Here is a 24,809-nt window from a genome sequence, read left to right as displayed (position 1 = left end):
GATTGTGGAAACTTCTTTTTAAAGATCAAAGGTGTGCTAGGTATGGTGGGATATTCCTGTAACCCCAGCTCTCAAGGAGGTGTAGGGGTAAGGTGACAGCAAGTTGTTAGGCTACATAATGAAACGGTCTCAAAGGAAAACAACCCGAAGGAGAAAGAAAAATGTAACACTGGTATTCTATCTTGTTGGCTGATCTCTTACTAAACTGTCTCCATACATTACAAAGTACAATCTTGTCAGGCTAAGATCCCAAACTGGATTCCTTGGTGTTTGCCGGGCTCTCCTCCTCGGTGAATATGGTTATTACACCAAACCTGGTAATCTCACTCACAACCAGCAGCAGGATTAAGAAGAATGTACATCTATTCCTTTGGGAAGAAAAGAGAGTTAGCTACAAATGCATTCCTATAATGAGACATTATACCTGGCATAGCTCCCACACAGGACTTCAACTTGTAAGTCCTTCCATCACCTCCCAGAAGGGGTTTTTCTTGCTCTCCATCCTAACCTTTCATGTCCAGTTTCTCACAGCAGTTGATACTCTTATGGAATTTTTTTCATGTTTTTTTGTCTTTCTTAACTGAGCCTTCACTGATAGAAAACATACTGAATATAAAGGGTAGGGAGAGTGGAAAAGAGAGAGGGGTTACTCTGGTTGAAATATAATATATACATGTATGAAATGCCAGGGTGAAACTCCCTTATATGATTAACACTCATTTTAAAGAATAGAAGGAACATAAAATAAGTTCTTTATGAGGAATAGTTTCCAGGGGGGAGGGTAAAAGGAGGGAGTGAAGGAGGGAAAATATGATCAATGCACTTTATATACATATGTGAAAATGGAATCGTGAAACCTATCAGAATTGTCCTAAGGAGGAGGGTGGATGAGGGAGAGTGATTGAGGGGGTGAATTTAAATGAAGATGAACATGGCAGTGCATGCTTCTAATCCCAACACTCAGGAGACTGAGGCAGGAAGACCCACTCAAGGTTCACCAGAGCTAAACAGTAAGTTCTAGGTGTGACTCATTCTGCACTGATCAGCTAGACTTTTGAATAATTTCATTATGTTCTTGGCAACAGATTTGGATTCAATCCTAGGCAAAGAACCAAAAGAAAATAAAAACTATGAAAATATCCTGAATGAGAAACTGGTACTTTAAGTTGTTCTTGAGTGATGAAATAAAACGGTTGGTGAGCTTGAGAGTTACTATCCTTGTATGAATATCTGTCTTATAGAAACATGATGGCAAACTTGTTCTATTCTTCTTCAAAGGCCAAGACTAGGAACAACTGGTGAATCATACAAAAGGAAGATGGTAGTTCTATATAAAGACACACTTAGTTTAAAATAGCCATGCAAATATAGACTGCCTGGGAAAAGAGTGATATATTTGTCAATTGAAAGCTTGCTATCCATCGAGAGACTGAAATTAGACTGTCAGGATGTAACACTTTCTAGATTAATTAGAAGGTTGGTTTATAGAAATTCAGGCTCATACCTGATGCTGCTAACTCGTATTTTTCTATGCTTGTTATCTTTATAAAACCCAATCTCTTCTGACCCCATTGACCTACTCAGCCCATGTGACACTTGCCATCTTCAAAGTTGTTGACATTTTTGAAAATATCATTGATTGTCTGTTTGCCAGTCTCTGTGTTTCTGTCTATATATGGCCGCATCTTCTTGAATATATAGGATCTCCACAAGTAATAAAGATTCCATGATCAGAAATCACATTTCAGGTATTTCCTGGTGCACACAGTACTCCAGCATGCCTGCCTGCCAGTCCAGTGCTACAATGGTATTATTAGCTCTTAGGAACTACATTCAAGCCAGAAAGTTAAGTCATCTGTCTTGTTCATGGAAGTTCTATAAACTCCTTCCTTGTCACTTTCATTGGCAGATTCTTCCTGAAGTATGGACCTCTTTCTTCTTATAATACCTGGGTTTTTAGTTTTGTTCATTTTTGGATGCCTAAACTCACTGCCAAACTTTACTAGACACCAAAGCATCATTTTACCCATTCTCCCCTACAGCCTCCTCCTTTACTTGACCCACCAGAGTAGAATAAGTCAATACCCTGTCCTACCCACAGCTTTTTACTGTGATCTTCAAGGCACTTCTGTCGCATACTTAGGAATAACTCATCAACATTTTCTATCCTAAGATAAGACAAAGTACAGCTGGTGTCTATGAGTTTACTTTAACTCTGACTCTTTTAGAATACTGCCTCTTACCTATTGTCACTCCTCTTGTCTACTCCAAGAAGTCTTGTTTGGTGTATCTTTGACATTGCTATGTCTCCATTCCTTGTCTCCTGGTTCTGTTTTATACATGTTTTACTTGGCATATTCCTTCTCTGGCATAGGATTTGAATTTGGTCTGAGACTTTGAATTCCTATTGAGCCAACCTTCACACTTGATGAGAAAATTGAAAGTTCTATAAGTGTGTAATGATTTCCCTAAATTTATGCAGTTGAAGGGTAAGAGATTCTGATGAGATTTTTTTTATGTTATAGATGGAGGGAGGGTAAAGAAAGTGACAGAATAACTTCTTGTATCAGGTTAGCTATTCTATATTCAAACTAGTCCGTAAACCAGTCAGTGAAGCCTAGTGCCAAATCCCTAATGGAATAAATCCCTTTTCTTTCCTAGATTTTAACCTGGAGGGCAGAAATTCCCACCCAGTCAGCACTCAGAGCTGCAGAAAAGAAAGCCTCCCTGCACTCACCTCCCTCAATTCTCCTGGCATCAGAGATGATTAGGAGACTAGCTTGAGACTGGTGGCATTTAGCAATGGCGGAAGAAGCTGGTGAGTACCTGGTCCTGACTTCATCTGTGGAGGACAAGGCATAGATGATAGCTTCAACCCAGGGCAGGGTGTGAGCCACATCCTTGGCTGAGACCCAGAAACCGGGAGGATGGAGTATCCCCCACTCGCTCTCCCTCACCACCTGAGATGGGGAAGGAGCTGAGGTACCATCAGAGCCACCTCCTGACCCTAAGGCTGAGCACACCAATTCTGTCCCCCTCAGGATATTGCCAAGACCTCCTTAAGACCAGTGAAAGGAGACTTGTTTACGCCGGCGTGGCTGGGGCGAGGGGGGGGGGGAGCGGTGGTCCCTAGAGACCTCTGAGCCCCAATGTGGCAATTAAAATCAACTAACTCTTAAGATCTACCTTGCAGCCCTCTGTGCCATCTCTATTCCCCATGCACTGCCCAAACCAAACTGATTGCTCCATATCCTCAGAACATCTCTCCCTTGCTCTGTTCCACACAGGGGTGCAGTGTGGGGTTCTTCCCACTCTCCCTTCTTCCACCCCAGTCCTCCTACTGGCCTTTCATCCATCAGCACCAATATCATGTCTCCCTTGACACCTATCTGGTTCACAGCACCTCTCTGGGTTCTTTATGCATTCTCATGGATGTGATTCAATATATATTTCAGCTTTCTTTCTCATTCCACATGGAATGCATGGAATGCTTCTTTGCTTCTCCTCTCCTCTCTTCTTTTTCATTTTTTATTATTATCTTTTTTTTTAGCTGTAGTGGAGTTTGAAGTCATAGTCTTTTGCTTGCACAGCTTACTTGCTCTGTGGCACTCTACCTCTTGAACCATATCTCCAATTTTTTTGCTTGTTATTTTTGAGACACAGTCTCCACAGACTTTTCTCCCTGCGCTGTTCTTAAATGGTGATCCTTCAGATTTCAACCTTCTGAGTAGCTAGGATTACAGGCACGAGCCACCAGTGCCTGGCTACTTATCTCTTCACATCTGATTTTTTTCACAGTAAATCATTCATTTATCAGTTTATTTAGTTTACTTTTTTTTAAAGAAAGTTTATGTTTAAGCAGTCTTTAAAAAAAGTCAATGGTGCATGACCCTTTATGAATAAATATCATGCACATGTTTTTTTTTTGCCAGTCCCGGGCTTGAGCTCAGGGCCTGAGCACTGTCCTTGGACTTTCTCAAGGCTAGAGCTCTACCACTTGAGCCTCAGCACCACTTCCGGCTTTTCTATATATGTGGTACCAAGGAACCGAACCCGGGTCTTCATGCATGCTAGGCAAGCACTCTACCACTAGGCCAAACTCCTGGCCCAATGCACATGTTTTGAGTATACTGTTTTATGAGTTTTAAAATTTCATGTAAAGGGCCGGGAGTTTGGCCTAGTGGTTGAGTGCTTGCCTAGCATACACGAAGACCAGGGTTCGATTCCTCGGTTCCACATACATAGAAAAAAGCCGGAAGTGGTGCTGAGGCTCAAGTGGTAGAGCTCTAGCCTTGAGAAAATCCAAGGACAGTGCTCAGGCCCTGAGCTCAAGCCCAGGACTGGCAAAAAAAAATTTTCATGTAAAGATACCTTAAAAGTATCTTACTCCTTTCAGTGCCATAAAATTAGATATATTCCAAATAAGTATACGTGATCATTTTACCGGCCTTACATAGTTATTTTCATGGATTCAAGGTCACAGTCTTCCTTCCCAGGTACCTGAGGTGTCACTCTAGCAGAGCTCTGCTAGTGCCTTGAGGAAAGAGGTCAACACTGGCTTGACCTCATCCTCCTGATTCCTGCTGGCACCCTCTGAAGGAGGCTGCCTAGAGAGAAAGAGCAAGAGAAAAGGGTGCTCTATGAGAGTCTATTGGAACTAAATCTGGTTTTCTCTCCACCATTTTCTAGTATAAGATTCAGGAGCATGAAGTTCATTCCCATTCTATGAACATATAGAAAGCTTTAATCCCTTTATTTCCCTCACAAGATTTTAATAATCTACATAATATTGTATCTTCCTCTGTACTTTGCATAACAGTTACACTAAAAATATATTGATAACAATGGGACATTGATCCAATGGTACTCATAGATCATAATCATGAACTCAAATTCACTTTTCTCTATTGCTCTCCCTCTAAACCCAATTGGAAGTCTCTTGTTCCTCATCCAGGATGAAATTTGAACAGGCTTAATTACTTTATTTCATTATTTATAAATATGTAGATATATAAATAGAGAGTTCTAAAGATGCTTTTAACACAGGATCAATTTCCTGTGACCAAAAAGTAGAGCGAGCCAAAATTAAAATGCAGCTCCTTGAGAGTGTGAAAATCTTTCCCACGCTCTACTAAAAAAAATACACAGCGGTAGGAATAAATATGAGGAAATGAGCAATAAATGAAAGTGGCTGTCACTGGTCTCCTGAGATGGCTTTCCACCAAGGGGCAAGAATTTAGAAGTTTGTTCATTTTAATTGCTATATAGAATTTCATGTGCTTGAACATTAATTATTACATTTGAAGAATAAACCACTTTATGTATTCTATTCCTTTGGACAATGCGGTAGTGAACATATTTGTATATAACTCAAGTGCCAGTGTGCTGGGGTTTTCTCTATAGTTTATCGCAGAATAAATTCCTGGGTCAGAGGAGATCCTCAATATTGAAAGCTTGTTGTAAATTGCTGGAGCCCATGTTGTTCTTTAACAGTGGGACACCAAACAAACCTATAAGTCATATGAGTATGAAATTTTACAAAATTACCATGTTAATTTGTATTTTATTGGCTGGTAACAAGAATAGTGGTCTTTTCACATTACTTGCTTTCAAATGTCTTATGAGACTATTTTTTTTCATTTTATTAGAATTCTTTGCTTTTCTAAAAGACCTGTATAACATATTTAATATTATGCTTTTTAATCTTTATTGGTATGTACATTGGAAATATTGCCTAAACTCTAGCTTTTATTCCACTGGATTCTTGAAGAATGTGTGTGTTTGTATATGTTTCATAGGCATTGAATGCAGTCTTTCTTTAATTTACATTTTATTGAAAATGCAACTTCGGGACTGGGAGTTTGACCTAATGGTAAAGTTCCTGCCTAGCATGCACAAAGACCCGGGTTCGATTCCTCAGTACCACATACATAGTAAAAAGCCGGAAGTGGTGCTGAGGCTCAAGTGGTAGAGCTCTAGCCTTGAGAAAGTCCAAGGACAGTGCTCAGGCCCTGAGCTCAAGCCCAGGACTGGCAAAAAAAAAATGCAACTTCGTGATAAGGTCAGAAAAATATTCTTTTCTATGTCCTTCTGAGAGTTTTACTAATGCTTTTTACATTTAGGGTATGATTCAATATAACTTTTGCTTTCTTTTAAATTTCTCCGGATATCTAGCAAAGTTTTTCATTTGTTTCTTTTAGAGACTTAAGTTCAGGACCTTTTTTTTTCCTCTTATTAATCATGGGCCCTGGTTCTTGTCAGTTCAGGGCCCGGGCACTGTCCCTGAATTTTATTTGCTCAAGGCTAGTGCTCTACCTCTTGAGCCACATCTCTACTTCTAGATTTTTTTTTTTGGTGGTTAATTGGAGATGATAGTCTTACAGACTTGCCTGCGTGGGCTGGCTTTGAACCACAGTCCTGAGATCTCTACTTCCTGAGTAGCTAGGATTACAGATATGAGCCACTGGCACCTGACTTGGGACTGTTTAGGGATGAAAACCAGCAGGAGGGGAAAGAGAGAATGGGTAGAGGTAAATATATTTGAAGTACTTAATATACATATATTTGAAAGTAGAATAATGCATTCAGTGCAAGGTCCTGAGTTCAAGCCTTAGTACATATATACATATATATACACACACATATATGTAGATATATTCATATACCTACCTATATATACACAGATAGGGAAATAGTAGTTATTGTGTTATGTTGAGTAGGGAATTGGGAGGAAATAGGCAGATCTAGATAACAAGATACAAATTAGACAATACATAGAATGCACAAAAGACTAAAATATGAGCACTATAGTTAGTAAAGATGGACTATGTTTAGGATTAGAGTTAAATAAGTCAATTCGTAACTACTCTCATAAAAATGGTTAGATGTGGGAGACAGGTAATCATGTAAGATGATAGATAAACTCATTTGCTCCATTACAGTGATAGAATCCCTTGTCATTTCTTGACCCTCCAATATACAAAATTTATTTAGACAATAAATTCAGTATAAAATAATGAGATAAAATATAAAGAAAAGAAGTCAGCACTAAGCACCTCTGTCAGGCCGATAGTAGATGGGACCTGGGTACCACTAGCTAGTTCTCGCAGAGCTATGGGGACCTATGGTCTCTGATGATCCATTAGCCACTGCCTTGAATGAAAAGATCCGTGAAGCCTGAAAGGGGTGTAAGTTTCCATGGAGATACAAACTGTGTATACACAGACTCTTGAAATTGCTCAAATGTGAGATATGCTCCATTTGTCACAGCATATTCGACCTGGCAACACACTGGCGATCTGGAAAGGCATTCTGATTCAGTACTAAATTCTTCCCTGACTCTCTGGCTTGGCCACGACCCAAGTTCTACTTTCTACCAGTGGACAAAAATCCCAAGCATCTTCAGCATCATTGGTAGAGGTGAGCACTCATCCGCTGTTGCACATAGACCCTGAACAAGAAATTAACTACTGCATCCAAGCTCCAAACATGGAAGGCACTAAAAACCCAAAGGCCTTCAGAGGCTCATTTCCTACTAACCTACTGCCCTGCAAGGATAGGCTGCGTTTTGTAATCGGAGAACTCCTGCAGGGAAAAAAAAAGTGTCCCAGTCTTCCTTTGTTCTACTCTCCTAGTATCTTTTTCAGGTCCCCCTTCACATCCTTGTTCCTCAGGGTGTAAATCACAACTCGGGCCACAAACATCTTGGCCTCGGTTCCTCCTGTGTCCTCACAAGCCAGCTTCAGGAATATGGGCATCTCGCAGAAGAAGTGATTCAGCTGATGGCTGCAGAGTGGCATGGCCATCATGAGGCCTGTCTGGATCATAAAGTTCGCGAAGCCTCCCAGCCAGGAAGCAATGGCCAATGACAGGCAGAGAACGAGGTGCATAATGGTGGTATAGTGGAGTGGACAACACACAGCGGCATAGGGGTCAAAGGTCATCACCACCGGGAGCATGCTCTCAATGGAGCCCAGGACAATGAAGAGCTGGGCCACACAGCCTCCATGGCTGATGGTCCTGTCGAGTCCATGAAGGCTGATGAGAAGCTGGGGCACTGTGCTGGTGGTGTAGCAGAGATCCAGGAAGAAGAGGTGGCAGACAAAGAAGTACCTGGGTGTCTATAGTCGAGGGTCCAGCTGTGAAAGAACAATGATGGTGGTGTTGCCAAAGAGGGTTAAGGTGTAGAAAATTGAAATGAAACTAGAAAGAATGAGTTCCAATTGGGGCCAATCTGAGAAGCCCATCAAAATGAAGCCCTATCCAAACTGCTGTTGAATCTTCCCATACCCTTTCTGCACCTCTGATGAAGAACATGAATTAAAATGTTACTTCCTGACAATCCCTAAATAGTCAAAACTCAGGTTCTTCATTTCCTGTTTTGTTATTCAGTTCCATTCTGTCTGATGCTCTGATCTTAATTCTACTCTTGTTTAGACTGGTAAAGACTAGAACAAACATGATGTCATTTTTGTTGAACCATAACCTTATTTCTGTGTATTTAGGACTTTTTTTCCCCCAGGTCGCTTAGTCCTATGTAGAGCTGATCTTTCTGTGTCTGAAAGTGTGGGTGATAGACTTCCTCTTTACCTTGAGATTAGGATCTGACCCAGTAATGCAGGAGTTGCTTTGAAAATTGAAATACCATAGAGCCTTTCTTTCTTTCTTTTTCTTTTCTTTCTTGTTTTTGGTTCCCTGTTATCCTCTTTTATCCTTCATTCTAGTTCATACTGTTGTGAGATCAAGACCCAGGACTAACTAGACAGCAGCCACACATTTATCCCTGTGGTTCTTATCTGTCGTTTGTCAATCCTGCTCATGACCAGGGAGAAACTCATTCTTCTTTTCAGTGAAGTCCGCAGAACTGGAAAGTCCTTTTTAATGGAGGACTACTGGTTCAATAATTCCATACTGCCATTTTGATTCTGCCTTTGATGATCTTGTGGGAAAGATGGGAGAAAATGTGAGTGATACAATGAGCTGTTACTTTGCATGTGGACAAAGCCATTCTTGCATGGCCTCTGTGGCAGGATGTGCTAGTTTAGAGTTCATATCAACTACCCTTTAACAATATCACTGACTAATATACCATCTATTTTGGAACATTTACCTCTGTGAATCTCAGCTTCCCTACTGTGAAACAAGAAAAATAACACCTACCAGGGTCTTAATAGCTTTTGAATGATACAATATACTCTGTGAGATTACCAGAATAGACCCCATCACAGCTTCCTCCTTTATTCACTCAATCATGGATTACCCAACCTACCGTAGTAGAATGAATAAGTCAATACCCTGTCCTAGCCTACAACTTCTTGGCTCTTCTGTCACATGCTTAGTGATAACCCACCAACATTTCTATCCTAAGACCAAGAAGCAGTAGCTGGAGTCAGTCATGTGCTTATTTAACAGCCAGAGGCTACATTAGCAAATCATTTAACTCTGACTCCACATTGAGAACATCATCTCTTGCTGTTGATCTTCTTGCTGTCCACTGCTCCAAGAATTCTTCCTCGATGTATCTCCAGCATCTCTGACCATGCCTCTCTTCTCTGTCTCCTGGTCTCGATATATCTACTTTATATGTTATTGTCTTGATGTCACAGGATTTGAGTTTGGGCTGGGACTTCAAATTCATAGTTAGCTAGCCTTCAGATGTAATGAGAAAACCATGTGTAATGAGTTCCTTAAATCTGTGTGGTTGGTGAATAAGAGGATATTTTTGTGACATTCTGTATATACTTGAATGGGTGGAGGAGTGGTAGAGAGAGACTTGAATATTGACAACATTTTCAGCATCCAAACAAGGCATCAAATACAATAAACCCAGGACTAATGATTTCATGGAATATTTCTTGCTGTCTGGATTTTTCAGACTGCGCTCACTCATAGTTGCACAAAAGTTACAGCTGCACTTACCTCCAGGGATCAGGCATCATTATATTCAATGTACACTATGTAAAAACTGATGGAATGAGGAACGCAGGAGAGGAACAACGAAGGGTGACGTTGATCAAGATGCATTGGTTGATCAAGATGCGTTGTATTCATAACCTGACTTCTGGAATTGAAAGTCCTCTGTCCACCTAGTTGTAGTCTGAAAAGTAAGTGATGTGAGATTCAGTTGAGACTGCTGGCATCTACCAATGCCTGAGGAAGACTCTCACCATTGTTCCTGGTGTCACCTGTGGAATAGAAGTTAGAGACGGTAGCTGTAGTCCAGGGGTACTTGTAATAAGTTGTAGTCCCATCCACTTGTCAGGGGAGCCCGCTGAGACACAGAACCCAGGTAGACGGCATATCCTCATTAAGCTCCAGCTGCTCAGACTCTCACCAGGATGGGGAAGGAGCTAAAGTCAGTCACATCAAAACCACCTCCTGATCCTGAGACTGAGCACAGCAGTTCTACCCACAGGGCACTGCCGAGGCCTCCTGAAGACCAGTTTGGGGAGACTTGCTTATAAGTGAGACCCTGGAGATCTCTAGCCCCAATGTGGCAATTAAAAATCGACTGATAGCTTCCCAAGCTTTGCCAGGAAATCCTGACAAATTCTCACTATTCCCTATCCATGGCTCAAACCAAACCAAACATCTCTGTAGCATTCTCAAAACATACTTTTTTACTTGTTTCATAGAACTGTGCCTTCTGAGATTCTTTCTACTTCTTTGTTTTTTCCCCAATCCCACTAATCCTTCATTCATCCAGCCACCGTCTATCATGTTCTCCACACCCGAACACTTTTCATCACTGGCCTCAATATACAGTCCCAATTCTGTGTGTCACAGAGCAAGTAAATATTTATTTCCTTGACAAAAATGGTGGATATCTTATATTCATGCCCACCCAATACTATACCAGACCAACGTTAAGCAATGAACACTAACACAGTGGGAAAGAAAACAGCCAGAATTATCTCCATTCATACTTTTCCTTATTGAGAATTCTCTTTACTCATTGGAGCTCCTTGTTTCCTCTGAGTAGTAAGAACTAATACAGTTCTATCACAGGCCTTTGTTTGGATTTTTTTCTTTTAGAGTTAAATTGTTGCAAAATTAGAATTTATTTAGGAAAAAAATAGGAATTTCTTACAAAATAGAATCTTCCAAGGATCTTCCATGTATATCTGTAATAAAAAATAAATATATTTGGAATGTATGTATATAATCATTTGTTTGTTTCCTCATGTACTGCAAACTGTTTTATCATTTTCTCCATGGAGATCATGCTATTTAAAAAAAATAATAAAGTGTGTGTGTGTGTGTGTGTGTGTGTGTGTGTGTGTACATGTATGTATCTCTGTGTACTGATAAAGGGGCTTGAACTCAGGGCCTGGGCATTGTCCCTGAGGTTTTAGTGTTCAACCATTGGAATCACAGCTGCACTTCTTGCTTTTTGGTGGTAAGTTGACATTATCAGCCTGAGCTGACTTTGAACTGTGATCCTCAGATCTCAGCCTCTTGTGTAGCCAGGATTATAGGCATAAACCACCAGCACCCAGCTATACTGCACATTTTGACACAAATCAATAATTTAAATGCCTAAAATGATAAGATAAATAATGGAGATGTGTTATTAACACAAAAACACACATAAGAAAATAGAGCACAGAAATAAACTTTCATATATATAAAGACAAATAGTAAATACTTTTAGACATTTATTGCTTCTATTTATTTCATGTAACTTTCTTAGGTAAGGATTTTTTATATAAAAATTTCCATTCAATCATTTGAAACATACAGATGCTTTTTCACTTAATATTTTTTTCTTCTTGGTTCAACAGTTGTATATTTATTTCTTCTCCATGTTGGAGACTGAGTAAAGCTGATATGGTGCTACTGCCTCTGTCTAGTTCACATTTTTTTTTTCAAGTGAGCAAGTGGCAACTGTTTGAGGCTTACTTGCTACATGAAAAAGCTTTCTTCCTGATCTGTTCACGTGCTCTAAATATCATAGACAAGTTACCACTCTAAGAGACCTTTTTTTTTGTGGATCATGGGGCTTGAACTCTGGGCCTGGGTGCTGTCCCTGAGCTCTTCAGCTCAAGCTTACTGTGCTATCCCTTAAGCCACAGTCCCACATCCCCTGTTCTAGTGATTAATTGGAGATAAGAGTCTCATAGACTTCAGTGCCTGGGCTGACTTTGAACTTTGATCCTGAGATCTCAATCTCCTGAGTAGCTAGAATCATAGGTGTGAGCCACCACGCCCAACTTTAAGAGACTCTTGAACTAGGTCCTGAGCTATGAAAAGCAGCAGGTCATATCCTCTGCCATAGGTCACATTGTCAACTAGTGGCACTATATTGGAATTTCATTTGAACAAAAACTGTTTCCACTTGGCATTGGTCCTTCTTTCACACTTGCCAAGTATCTAACCACACTCTCCACCAGAGTGCAATACATGCTCCCTGCAGCCTCATTCCCCTGGAAAATTGTGATATGAGCCACACAACCATCCTAGAAAGTGAGCATCTCAAGACATCCCACATACACAAAACATGGGAGACACTAAAAACACGAGGCCATCTGAGAGTTATTTCCTAGAGATCAGATATGTGCTTTACAACTTGAGAGATAACACAGGAAGGGAAAAAGTACTTTAACCAATCTGTTGTCTCCTATCCTGAGTCTCTGCCTCTCCTTAGAACCTTCCACAGAGCTCCCTTCACATCCTTGTTCCTCAGGGTGTAAATCAGAGGGTTGAGCATGGGGGTGATTATAGCATAAAAAAGGGCAACAAACTTCCCCTCATTCTCAGAATAACTGCCCTTGGGTTGGAGGTAGGTGTAGATGGCTGAGCCATAAAACAGAGAAACCACCACCAGGTGGGACCCGCAAGTTCCAAGAGCCTTTCTGCGTCCAGCCATGGACTTGACCTTCAGCACCGCCCTGCCGATGTGTGCATAGGAGCCTAGAATGAGAGCTGCAGGGACTACAACAACTACGACCCGGGCCACAAACATCTTGGTCTCAGTTCCTCCCGTGTCCTCACAAGCCAGCTTCAGGAAGACGGGCATCTCACAGAGGAAGTGGTTGAGTTGGTGGCCACAGAGAGGCTTGGCCATCATGAGGCCTGTCTGGACCAGAGAGTTCACAAGGCCTCCCAGCCAGGAAGCCGCAGCCAGTGACAGGCAGAGAACGGGGTTCATGATGGTGGTGTAGTGGAGTGGACGGCACACAGCGGCGTAGCGGTCAAAGGCCATCACCACCAGGAGCATGCTCTCAGTGGAGCCCAGGGCAAGAAAAATAAAGAGCTGGGCCACACAGCCTCCATAGCTGATGGTCCGGTCGTGTCTCTGAAGGTTGACGAGAAGCTGGGGCACCGTGCTGGTGGTGTAGCAGAGATCCAGGAAGGAGAGGTGGGACAGGAAGAAGTACATGGGCGTGTGCAGGCGAGGGTCCAGTCGGGACAGAACTATGATGGTGGTGTTGCCCAACAGAGTGAAGGAGTAGAAAATAGAAATGTAGATGAAGAGAAGGAATTCCAGTTGAGGCCAGTCTGAGAAGCCCACCAAAACAAAGCCATCTCCAAAAGTGGTATTCAGCTGTCCCATAGTCTTTCACCTGTACAGATAGCATGACATCATTTTTACGCCATCTATAAAGAACATTATTAAAAACAATTATTCCTTAGCTGTTAAGTACTCAGAAATCATGCAGTTTTATGGCAAGCGCAGTATTGGGCACTGAGCCCAAGGAAAGAGCTCTTCTACTACTTGAGCAATGGCTCCAGCAACATTTGCTTCCATTGGTTGTTGAGATGGGTTCTCACTGTTTGCTCTAGCTAGCCTGGACCACATTCCCTCATTTACGTTCCCTGATGTCGTTGAGGCAAGTACATTCATTTGTTTGTTATGGGGCTGGCTGAATTTGAAATGCAACCCTGCCAGTTTTCCTCTCTTCAGAGTAGCCAGGACTGTAGGTGTGAACCAACACTGAGCTTAGGAACTTACATTATATTTGGATATTCACTTCCTTTTCTGTCCAGTTTTCTATTTTTCCCTGGCATTCCTTAGCTGGAAATCTCTGATTTAGGATTGAGGTCTCTGCGTGTCTGGGACCTTATCTAGAACCCTCAGTTCTGAAGATCTGATAGTTCAGTGATGAAAATGAATACGATGCATTTCTTCCCTTAGCATTGAGATTAGGAGTGAACCTAGTAATGTGCTAAATTTTTAAGAATTAAGTTGCATAAATATGGTTTTAGTATCCTTTGATGTTGTCTTTTTACTCTTCTTGGTCCGCTGAGGTGTTTACTGCATCGTGGGATCCAGTCATAGGCAGGCCAAGGTCACAAGGCTAGATCTCTGGATTTTCATCTTCTTCCTTCTTCTGCTCAGGGCATATCGTTAGGGCTCCAGTCCCAGAAGCCTCACTCATACCAGTTGCCATGTGTCAGAAAGGGCTGAGGAGAGGAAATTAGAAACAATATATTCCTGATGATGACTGGGGAGATTCCCCATTCCCCTAATTCTTTCATGACAAATCCCAGGATTGAACTCAGAGGAACCTTCTTTGCAGTTTCTTTCTTGCTCATGTTGACTCACTGAAATTCTCTTTGCTTATCTTGGTTCCTCTCTGATTCTGGATATCTCAGTTGTTGAAAATGGATTAAATTAAAAAAATTTTTTTTCAGGGCCAGGAATGTGGCTTTGTGGTAGAGTACTCACCTAGCATACACGAAGCCCTGAGTTCTGTTTCTTGGTACCACATACACAGAAAAGGCCTGAAGTGGTTCTGTGGCTCAAGTGACAGAGTGCTAGCCTTGAGCAAAAAGTGTCCAAGGACAGTGTCCAGGCTCTGAATTCAAGCCCCATAACTGGTACAAAGAAAAAAACTCCAAAAAATACATTTTCATCCAGGCACTGGTGGCTCACACCTGTAATCCTAGGCTAACATCTGAAGGCTGCAGTTCAAAGTCAGCCCAGGCAGTCAAGTCTATGAGACTCTTATCCTCAATTATCTATCCAGAAAGAAAGCTGGAAGTGGACCTGTGGCTCCAGTGGTAGAGCACTAGCCTTGAGCTGAAGAGCTCAGCGACAGAGCCCAGGCCCAGAGTTCAAAACCTATGGCTAACAAAGAAAAAAAAGAGAAAGAAAGAAAGAGAGAGAAAGAGAGAAAGACAGAAAGAGAGAGAGAGAGAGAAAGAAAGAAAGAAAGAAAGAAAGAAAGAAAGAAAGAAAGAAAGAAAAAAAGAAAATTCTCTGACTCCTGACTTGTTTCCTGTTCCTCCATTATGGCCCTAACAGAGAGCAGAGCTGAGTCTCTCACAGTTACAGTTATAGTTTTTATCACCAATAGCAAGGACGGGCACATGAATGCATTCAGTAGCTCCCTGAGCGACACACACTCTCCTGCTCCAGCTCTGTTCTGGGCCCTGAGCCAACAGAAAGCCCTGAACCATCTTCGGCTGATTAGAAAGCAGGTTGTGAACGTTGTTCTGCTTGGGATGTAGTGCCTCGTATCTGAGATCTTGTAAGCAAGAAGACAGGTCCAATTCTATGTGCTCTGTAAGTTAGAGATTTTGCCATGCTTCATATTTTACTTTTTTCCTACTTTTAAATTATCTTCTAAACAATAAAAGCCCTGCTGGGTGCCAGTGGCTTATGTCTGCAATCCTAGCTACTCAGGAAGCTGAGATCTGAGGCTCGCAGTTTGAAGCCAGCCTAGGTAGGAAAGTCTGTGCAACTCTTATCTTCAATTAAAAACCAAAAAATCAGTGGTTGAGCACAAGAAGTTGGCTTAGCACTCAGTGACTCACACTTGTAATCCTAGCTACTCCAAAGGCTGAGATGAGAGGATTGTGGTTCAAAGCCAGTCCAGGCACTAAAGACCGTGAGACTCTTATCTCCAATTAACCACTAGAAAACAAACTGGAAGTGGCGCTGTGTCTCAAGGGGTAGAGCAGTATCCTTGAGCTGAAGAGCTCAAGGATAGCACCCAGGCCCAGAGTTCAAGCCCCACAGCCAACAAAAAAAAAAAGTTCAAGTTTAGTACCCAGGCCCTGAGTTCAAACCCTACAACCAGCAATAAATAAATGAGTAGATAGATAGATAAATGTCTATTCCTAATCCCCTTAATAAGCACCAACCTTTCTGTCATTTACCAGTTTGATGTTGCTCCTTTCCCAAAGATAGGTATATGGGTTTGAAAACCCATCTATGTGTACAAATTCACCATTAAAAATAATACAATTTTGAAGTGCTAAGGTTCAACTTTTCCAAATAATAGCCAAGTGCTCTACCAAGAGCTATAACCTCCAGCCAATAATAAAATTCTTGAAATCAGAAATTATCCAGAACATCCTTCAAGCCAGTCTATTGATTTCATTCTCACTCTGACAGAGCTACATTTAAGCCAGGAAATTTCTTCTGTCTGAGCAAAGAAGGATCCTGTACAAATCCCCTAAAAATGACTTTCATTATGAGAACATGAATCCTTCCATTTGAACCAACTTACACTTTCTCTTGAAATGTTTAAATGAGTAACTCCCTCATTAGCTTTCAGAAGAAGGAACTCACACACTCAGCTAGGCACCAAATTATCCTTCTTCCTTTTCCCATCAGTCTGCACTTCCCTAGACGTAACATTCTCATATCCTAGCCCCATCAGTTTTGTATTAGTGTCACCTAAGAGCCACCCTATTCCATGAGTATTTTAGGTCGTCTTCGAGACTCTTCTATTTTTATTTCTTTTCAACAACTGTGACCCTGCCAATATTGTCTCTATCTCTGATGAGACCAACCATATTAGAACCACAGGAAGTGAGTTATGAAAGGGACTGGGAAGCCATATAATAGCCCACTCAGGTAGTACTCACTCAGAGACTAGGAACGAAAATGACTGCATTTGCCTTCTCAGTTCTATTGGCTCTAAGACATTATAAAACCCACTGGACAGTGGCAGCATCTAGAGATGTCTGTGAACAACCAGTTCCTCTTTGGTGCTGACCATTTATGCAGTGGAAGGCTTGGATCAGGCCTGTGGTTCAAAGAAGTTTTGGCTTCCTCTTTCAGTAGGGGAGGTTTTGAAGTCCCTTAATGGAGGAGGATGGAGTATCCTCCTCTCTTCACCTCCACTCACCCACCTAACCAACTTTGGCCAGGAAGAAGTTGTATGTCATCAAGCCACTACCTGACCCTAAGGTTCAGCACACCAGCTCTGCCCTTGGGACATTTCAAGGCCTCTTTAATAACAGGAGAGGAAGTGTGACCTCGGAGACCTGAGGGCCCCAGAGTCGCAATTAGAATCAACTGACTGACTCTCCAAGTGCACGGTGTTTTCCATTCCCCACGCTCCATCCAAAACTAAATGCATCGTCAGTACACAGCATCCCAGCTGGTTCGCGAAACCCTTGCCTTGAAATTCCTCAGACCTCCCTACTTAGATCCTCACCTTCCAAACCCTCCACTCAGAACAAACCCTGTGACTTGCTTTGATGCCAGTCAAGACATCTTCCTTCCCTGGGATCTTCATCTAATGCTCACATTCCCACTCCTTTGTATCATCAATCCAGCAAAACACTTATTTCCTTAATGAAACATCCAACACCCAGCACTTAATGAATCAACGCTGAGTTTTTGTATCTTGATTTTGTTTGTAATACACTTAAAGGCAAACAGCATTCATCTATCAATTCATCCGATGATTATTCATTGAAGCACACTGTTCTGTCATGGAAAATAAAGACAAGATTCAAAATTGTCTCTATCCAATAAAAGCATAGAGGATGTAGAGGAAATGGCTCTGTCATTTCTAGCCCTGTGACCTTGAAAGGCTTGATGGGCATGCTCGAGCCTCAGTTTCCCCACTAGTAAGGCAATGTTGTAACATATCAAGTGTCACTGTAGTGCTCAGTGTGTAGTAAGACGGTGCATTTTCTCTGTCTGAACAAAGTGAGAGGAACACAGGCTGTGACTCCAAAGAAATTTTACTGTCTATGAAGACACAGACATCACCTGAAATAATTGCAATCAAATGGTTAAATTACAAATTCTCTCCCATTTGGTAGAATCCCAGTGGCTCACGTTTGTAATCCTAACTACAAAGGAGGAAGTTATTAGCTCCAGGCCAGCCGGGACTGAAAAGCCTACAAGACTTCTCTTCAGTAGAAAAAGCGGGACATGGTAGTAGCATGCACCGATAATGGGAAGCCTAAAAATAGGTGGACTATGTCCCAGGTATCCCCAGGCTGAAAGTAAGACCCTATCTCAAAAATAACCAGTGCAAAAAAGAAAAGGGGGCATCCATCTAGCATGCATGAGGTCCTACATTGAAAATCCAGTACCTCCACAAAGAAGATTCTTCTGTTCCATTTGATTTTCATTGCCTATACTTTTCGTGTCATATCCACGATATTGCCAAATCCAATGTCATAAGCTTTTCTGTTATGTTTTCATCTAAGATTATTGCTTCACATTTGATATTTATCTGATATATTTTAAGTTACTTTTGTATATGGCCCCAAATAAGGCCATAGATTTATTCTTTGGTGTGTGGGTAGCTAGCTTTCCCAAGACCATTTGTTGAAGAGACTACCTTTTCTCCCATGTACAATCTTGACACTCTTTTTCCATCTCCAACCACCTTTCTTTCTGACTTCAATCCTTTTTTTTTCTATAAAATTCATAGTCTCAAAAGATGAGAATTGTGGGGCTGGGAATTTGGCCTAGTGGTAGAGTGCTTACCTAGCATGCAGGAAGACCTGGATTCAGTTCCTGGGTACCACATACATAGAAAAAGCCAGGAGTGGTGCTGTGGCTCAAGTGGTAGAGCTCTAGCCTTGAGAAAGCCAAAGGACAGTACTCAGGTCCTGAGTTCAAGCCCCAGGACTAGCAAAAGAAAAGGGGGGGATGAGAATTGTCTGTGAATTCTAGTAAGGTTGACGCTGAAGTTTTGTAGAAGCATGACTCTCAGCGTCACACTGTATTTGCTATGAGAACTTGGATATATTATTTAAAGTCTTTGAAATTTGTTGTCATGAATCATCAAGGACTATAACAAAATAAAACAAAATGGTCACTATGCTTTATAGTATTAATGAAGATAATTGATGATGTGCATAAAATAATTCTTGCTCATTTTAAGCCAATGTGAGTGACTTTAATGGAATAAAATATGATTAAGTCAACATTAAGTTTGTTAAAGCAATAAGGAAATGTTGTTAGCAAAGATACCTTTGCTTTTTAATAGAAAACCATCATTTAAGTACATAGCATGATATGACAGCAGTAGAGATATGACTCTGGGGTATAAATGCAGACACTGAGGGAAATAAAGAGAGCCCCCAAATAAACTTTCACAAAAGGTTAAAGAGAAATATATTTATTAACATTTTGCCTCTTTTAATTTGCTTTATTAACTCTACTAGTTCCATTGTATAACTTCCTTGTGTAGATTTTGTTACATAATTTTCCACCTAAGGACACCTAAGTCATTGAAAACTTTTCTTCTTGGTCCCACCATTGTAGACTCATTTCTTCTCCATTCTCTTCTGTCTTTCAGGGGAAATACCCCCTCTATGACACAGCTGATGAGCTGCTCCTGCCTCTGTTTAGTCCATGCCAAAAACATGATTTCACCTTTTGCTTCAAGTGAGTAAATAATAGCTGTGCTTGGAATGTACATGCTCCAGGAAAAACAAAAACAAAACTGTTCTCAGTTTGCTCCTTTGCTCCAAATATCATACAGAAGTTACTGCTGTAAAAGAATTTTGAAGTAAGCCTTGAGATGCAAAGAACCATGGCCAAAGTCACAGAAAAGCAGAAAGGAGGTATATCCTCCTTGCATTAGGTCACAGCACCAGCTACGTGGCACCACACTGGGATATGGAAAATGTGCCATCATGTAGAACATATCCTTTGCTCACTCTCACACTTGCCAAGAATCCAACTACTGTCTCCACCGGAGCTCAACACGTGCTCTCCCCAGCCTCTTTCCCCTGGAAAGTGGTGATATGAATCAGCCCTTACTCCCTCTGCCCAACCATCCTAGAACGTGAACACCCCAAGACATCCCCCATGCCCCAAACACAAAACAGACGCTAAAAACACGAGGCCATCTGAGAGCTATTTCCTCGAGATCAGATATTCTACATGGAACAATATGTGCTTTACAACCTGAGAGATAGCACCGGAAAAAAAAAAACAAACAACAAAAGCATACTTGGCCAATCTGTTGTCTCCTATCCCGACTCTCTGCCTCTCCTCAGAACCTTCCACAGAGCTCCCTTCACATCCTTGTTCCTCAGGGTGTAAATCAGAGGGTTGAGCATGGGCGTGATTATAGTGTAAAAAAGGGCAACAAACTTCCCCTCATTCTCAGAATAACTGCCCTTGGGTTGGAGGTAGGTGTAGATGGCTGAGCCATAAAACAGAGAAACCACCACCAGGTGGGACCCGCAAGTTCCAAGAGCCTTTCTGCGTCCAGCCATGGACTTGACCTTCAGCACCACCCTGCCGATGTGTGCATAGGAGCCTAGAATGAGAACTGCAGGAAACACCAAGATCACAGCTCGGGCCACAAACATCTTGGTCTCAGTTCCTCCCGTGTCCTCACAAGCCAGCTTCAGGAAGACGGGCATCTCACAGAAGAAGTGGTTTAGGTGACGGCCACAGAGAGGCTTGGCCATCATGAGGCCTGTCTGGACCAGAGAGTTCACAAGGCCTCCCAGCCAGGAAGCCGCAGCCAGTGACAGGCAGAGAACAGGGTGCATGATGGTGGTGTAGTGGAGTGGACGGCACACAGCGGCATAGCGGTCAAAGGCCATCACCACCAGGAGCATGCTCTCAATGGAGCCCAGAGCCAGGACAATGAAGAGCTGGGCCACACAGCCGCCATAGCTGATGGCCTGGTCATGTGCTTGCAGGTTGACAAGAAGCTGGGGCACAGTGCTGGTGGTGTAGCAGAGATCCAGGAAGGAGAGGTGGGAGAGGAAGAAGTACATGGGCGTGTGCAGGCGAGGGTCCAGGCGGGAGAGGATGATGATGGTGGTGTTACCCAACAGAGTGAAGGAGTAGAAAATAGAAATGTAGATGAAGAGAAGGAATTCCAGTTGAGGCCAGTCTGAGAAGCCCACCAAAATGAAACCTTCCCCAAAACTGATGTTGAAAATTCCCATAACCTTCAACAGTAGAAGCAGCCAGGAATGCCTCCTAAAGGAGAGGGCAGATTAAAACATTCTTCCAATGTTCCTTAAGTACTCCTGAAGTTAAGTACTCCTAAAACATTGTCCCAGCGTTCCTTAAGTAAGGTTGAATATATATGTGTGTGTATATATATATATACATATATATTTGTAGGGGACTTATTGTGTATTTGGATACTTGGTTGTGGCCAGTCCTCTGTTTTAATCTTTTCTTCTTTAATCTGCAAATCTCTGGATGCAGAAGGTGGTTCCCTGGGTTTAAACCGGTAGCTCGGCTCCCTCTGTGTCCAGGGCATTCAGTGACCAGCCCTCTCAATCCTGTACAGTGGATAGTTCTATGACTGTAGGTACGGGTGGTGTGCTTCCTGTCTCTCAGCACTGAGCCTGCAACCTGCCGCGTCTGAACGTCTGAGAAGGAGCAAGGTGGCGATCGTATTGAGTGCTGTTTTCTTCCGCTGTTCGTATTCTACTGCGTGGTTTCAGGTAGGTAACTCTAGACTTCTCCCACACTCAGGATGGCAGTCTTAAGCATCTGAGCTCATCTCCTTCCTTCTGCTCAGTGGGGACGGTCAGTGCTCCGGCGCCCAAAGCCCGCTCACACCAGCAGCTGCCATCTGTCACAAAGGACCCAAAAAACTGCAGAGCCATTACCTTAGGGAGGAGATCAGTGACAAATGTGTGCCTGAAGATGCCCAAAAGAAATGCCACCATCCAGTCCTTCACTCACCAAACCTTGGTCCACACAACCAGTGTGCTCTCCTCTTTAGCCAAGCCTTCGTCGCACCGATTCTTTGTAGCTCTCATTCAGTCACTGAAATTCTTACACGACTTTCTCTCTCTGAGCGGTGAGCTTCTCAGCAATAGAGAACAGATTGAATAGGGAGAGAGAGAGAAAGAAAGGGAGGGGGGAGAGACAGAGAGGAAGGAAGGAAAAAAGGAAGGGAAGGAGGGAGGAAGGGAAGGAGGGAGTTTGCTCAAAGCTTTGAGTGTTTGAACCAGGCAGGTCACCTGACAGCAGTCTGCTGCCTAACAAAGATGGGCAGGCAGCTAAGCTGACCTCCTTTGCTCAGAGCATCCTGGGAACTGGAAAAACTTTAACACAGTCAGTAAAGAAGTCAAATCAACCAGGTGCCAGTGTCTCATGCCTATAATTCTAATTACTCGGGAGGCTGAGATCTGAGGATTAACGTTCAAAGCCAGCCAAGGCAGGAAAGTCCCTGAGACTCATCTCTAATTAACCAGCAAAAAGCCAGAAATTGAAATACAGCTCACATGGTAGAGTGCCAGCCTTGCATAATATAACTAGAAGACAGCACACAGACCTCGAGTTCAAGATCCAGTAATAGTGCGTGTGCACAGGCACACGTGCGTGCACGCACGGTGGCGCGCACTCACACACACACACACACACACACACACACACACACACACACACAGTCTCCATCAAATCACCCTAGCCTTCAACATCTTAGCTCCTTTAATGGAAAAAATTAAATATTAAAAGTGGTGCTTACGAAATAAGCCTATGGCTTACCAAGAACCACGCACCACAGCTATCCAGTGTACCTAATCAGAGACCTGGTCAGCCCCTCCACACCCCAACGGTGTCCCAGGACACCTTATACAGCCCTCCACCTCAGACAGTGCCTGCACACATTGCCAAGACCCTCGCCTGCCATAGCGCTACCAGGGCCATAGATGGCACAAAAGCTTATGGCATTGTGTGAGAAGAAAAAGGCAGGCTGATCATCTTACTGAGTTCCATTTTCCTCAAATGAAGAGGAAGTTGCAAAATGACCAGTTCTTAAAGATTTCCCAAATCTATCAGTTCTAGGAAAGGTATAAAACGATATTAGGCTGATATAACGGGTTACTAATGACACCTCATTTTAAAGGATCTGTCTTCAAGTGCTTACAAATGAGTTCTCTGTGTCCCCACATTAAAATGAAAGGGTATTATCCAACTCCTGCTGGCTAAATAATTGGGAGTGTTTTGTCAAGCTGTTGGCCATAGGCTTGAATTAAGACCTTGGCAAAATACATAGAATCAACAAAAGCTTAAAGTATGTCATTGAACAACATTCTACGTGAGAAGAAGGTGTTTTTCGCTGAGTAGGCTAGAAAAAAATGTTAAAAACAGATGAGGTAGCTTTTATTAATGATTCCATACCTGTCATGAGGAAGAGGTAGTGAACTTGCATGATTCTTCTGCCAAGGCCCAAACTAGGAGCAACTGGCAAAATATCAAAGAGAATAAACTGTGACCAAATATAAAGAGAAATATAAAGTTGAAATATAAATGAAGCAGCATACAGAGGCTTTAAAAATCCAACTTTCAGAACATTGTTAAAAGTATTAACTAGAAGACTGGGTTAGATACATTTTCTAGTCTTAAATTATCCTTTAAAACAATACCACCATCCCTGCTGCTATGCCCACTAGAAAACAGCAAGCATTTTGACATCTGTGTTTGATATTTTTGATCACATTGCTATCTGTGTTCATTTCTTTGTATCTCAGTCTGACTGTGGGATTCTATGTTGGTTCGTGGCCTCCATAAATAATCAAATTTGCTGGAGGCCTGTGAACCACCCCAGGGCTTCCAGCATGCGAAGTAAGCATTCTACCACGGAACTGTACCCCCAGCTAATAACATTATTTTTTAAATCAGATCATGTACTACATCCTTCATACCAGCCTAGTAATTTGATAATATTGTCTGACTATAATAGAGTCTCATTAGAGCCAGAAAATTTAATTTTCTGTCTGAGTGGAGGAAGAGGCTGTATAGGTTTCTTATAAATTACTTTCATCCATCCTTCAGCGGTAAGCAGATTTCCCTTTCTCCTGCTGCGTGTGTGTGTGTGTGTGTGTGTGTGTGTGTGTGTGTGTGTGTGTGTGTGTGTCCCTCGTTAATGTTTGGAGGACTGAAGTCACTACCAAACCTGACTCGGTATCAGGTCCTACTTCCACCTGTTTACCATGGCCTTCTCCATGCTCAGTCATTCTCTTGTCCTTGCCTGTCCCCTCCCACTAGCCATCACACAGCATCCACTCTAGCCCACAGACATCGAAGGTCATCTTCAAGACTCTTCTCATAAACATTCAGCAGTTACACAACATTTTCTAGAACAGAAATGGGCCAGGTGCCGGTGGCTCACGCCTGTAATCCCAGCTACTCAGGAGGCTGAGATTTGAGATGCTTATCTCTAAATAACCACTAGGGAACCAGAAGTGGCTCTGTGGCTCAAGTGGTAGAGCGGTAGCCTTGAGCTGAAGAGCTGGGGGACAGCGCCCAGGCCCAGAGTTCAAACCCCAGAAATGAACAGCTGGGGCTCAGTCCACTTATTTGACATTCAAAACTAAATTAACACATTGTTTAACTCGAGTTAAAATAGAACATCATCACCAAATAGAAAGGATTCTGCTTCATTGTACTCCCCCAAGAAATTCTGCTTGATATTGTTTTCAACAACTCGAGCTCTCCCCGTATTCTGTGCCTCTATGTACTTTCCATATTGGAGTCATAGGAATTGAGTTCAGAAAGGACTTTGCAACCAGATACGGCCCTATCAGTCAGTACTTACCCAGAGTTCTGGGAAACACTAGGACTGCCTCTGTCCCTCAGTTCTCCTGGCTTCAAGGCAAATGAGACCCCATTT

At 42.3% G+C, this 24,809-nt stretch overlaps 2 protein-coding genes, 1 long non-coding RNA gene and 1 pseudogene across 4 annotated transcripts; 1 reads left to right on the top strand and 3 right to left on the bottom strand.

The window, feature by feature from the left end:
* Positions 1-2,704: 2,704 nt before the first annotated feature.
* On the top strand, positions 2,705-19,560 carry LOC150044628 (uncharacterized). The gene is made up of 3 exons (XR_016533120.1): positions 2,705-2,818; positions 7,270-7,419; positions 19,506-19,560. It is a non-coding gene; the product is annotated as an uncharacterized LOC150044628 (long non-coding RNA).
* Positions 7,623-8,287, bottom strand: LOC150044630 (olfactory receptor 2Y1B-like; annotated as a pseudogene).
* Positions 12,620-13,750, bottom strand: LOC150044629 (olfactory receptor 2Y1B-like). Of its 2 annotated transcripts, XM_090321231.1 has the most exons (2): positions 13,739-13,750; positions 12,620-13,546 (listed from the first exon to the last, which is right to left on the bottom strand). In XM_090321231.1, exons 1-2 carry the CDS (start codon positions 13,748-13,750, stop codon positions 12,620-12,622), a joined length of 939 nt encoding a protein of 312 aa, XP_090177357.1. The 2 variants fall into 2 exon arrangements, with proteins under 2 accessions (XP_090177357.1, XP_090177358.1); XM_090321232.1 differs by lacking the exon at positions 13,739-13,750 and having other exon boundaries at positions 12,620-13,555.
* Positions 19,561-20,184: 624 nt separating the features above from the next.
* Positions 20,185-21,123, bottom strand: LOC150044627 (olfactory receptor 2Y1B-like). Its single transcript, XM_090321227.1, has one exon. The coding sequence runs from the start codon at positions 21,118-21,120 to the stop codon at positions 20,185-20,187; it is 936 nt and encodes a 311-aa protein (XP_090177353.1). The 5' UTR covers positions 21,121-21,123.
* Between the last annotated feature and the right edge of the window lie 3,686 nt (positions 21,124-24,809).

This window comes from Megascapheus bottae, chromosome 29, assembly GCF_031878675.1.
Source record: "Megascapheus bottae isolate mThoBot1 chromosome 29, mThoBot2.hap1, whole genome shotgun sequence".
NCBI classification, from domain to species: Eukaryota; Metazoa; Chordata; class Mammalia; order Rodentia; family Geomyidae; genus Megascapheus; species Megascapheus bottae.
The sequence above is the reverse complement of the archived record's forward strand: the minus strand, read 5'-3'. Positions and strand labels throughout refer to the sequence as shown.

Excerpts from the sequence above, each read along its gene's own strand:
- LOC150044627 (XM_090321227.1), bottom strand. The coding sequence starts at position 21,120 with ATGGGAATTTTCAACATCAGTTTTGGGGAAGGTTTCATTTTGGTGGGC.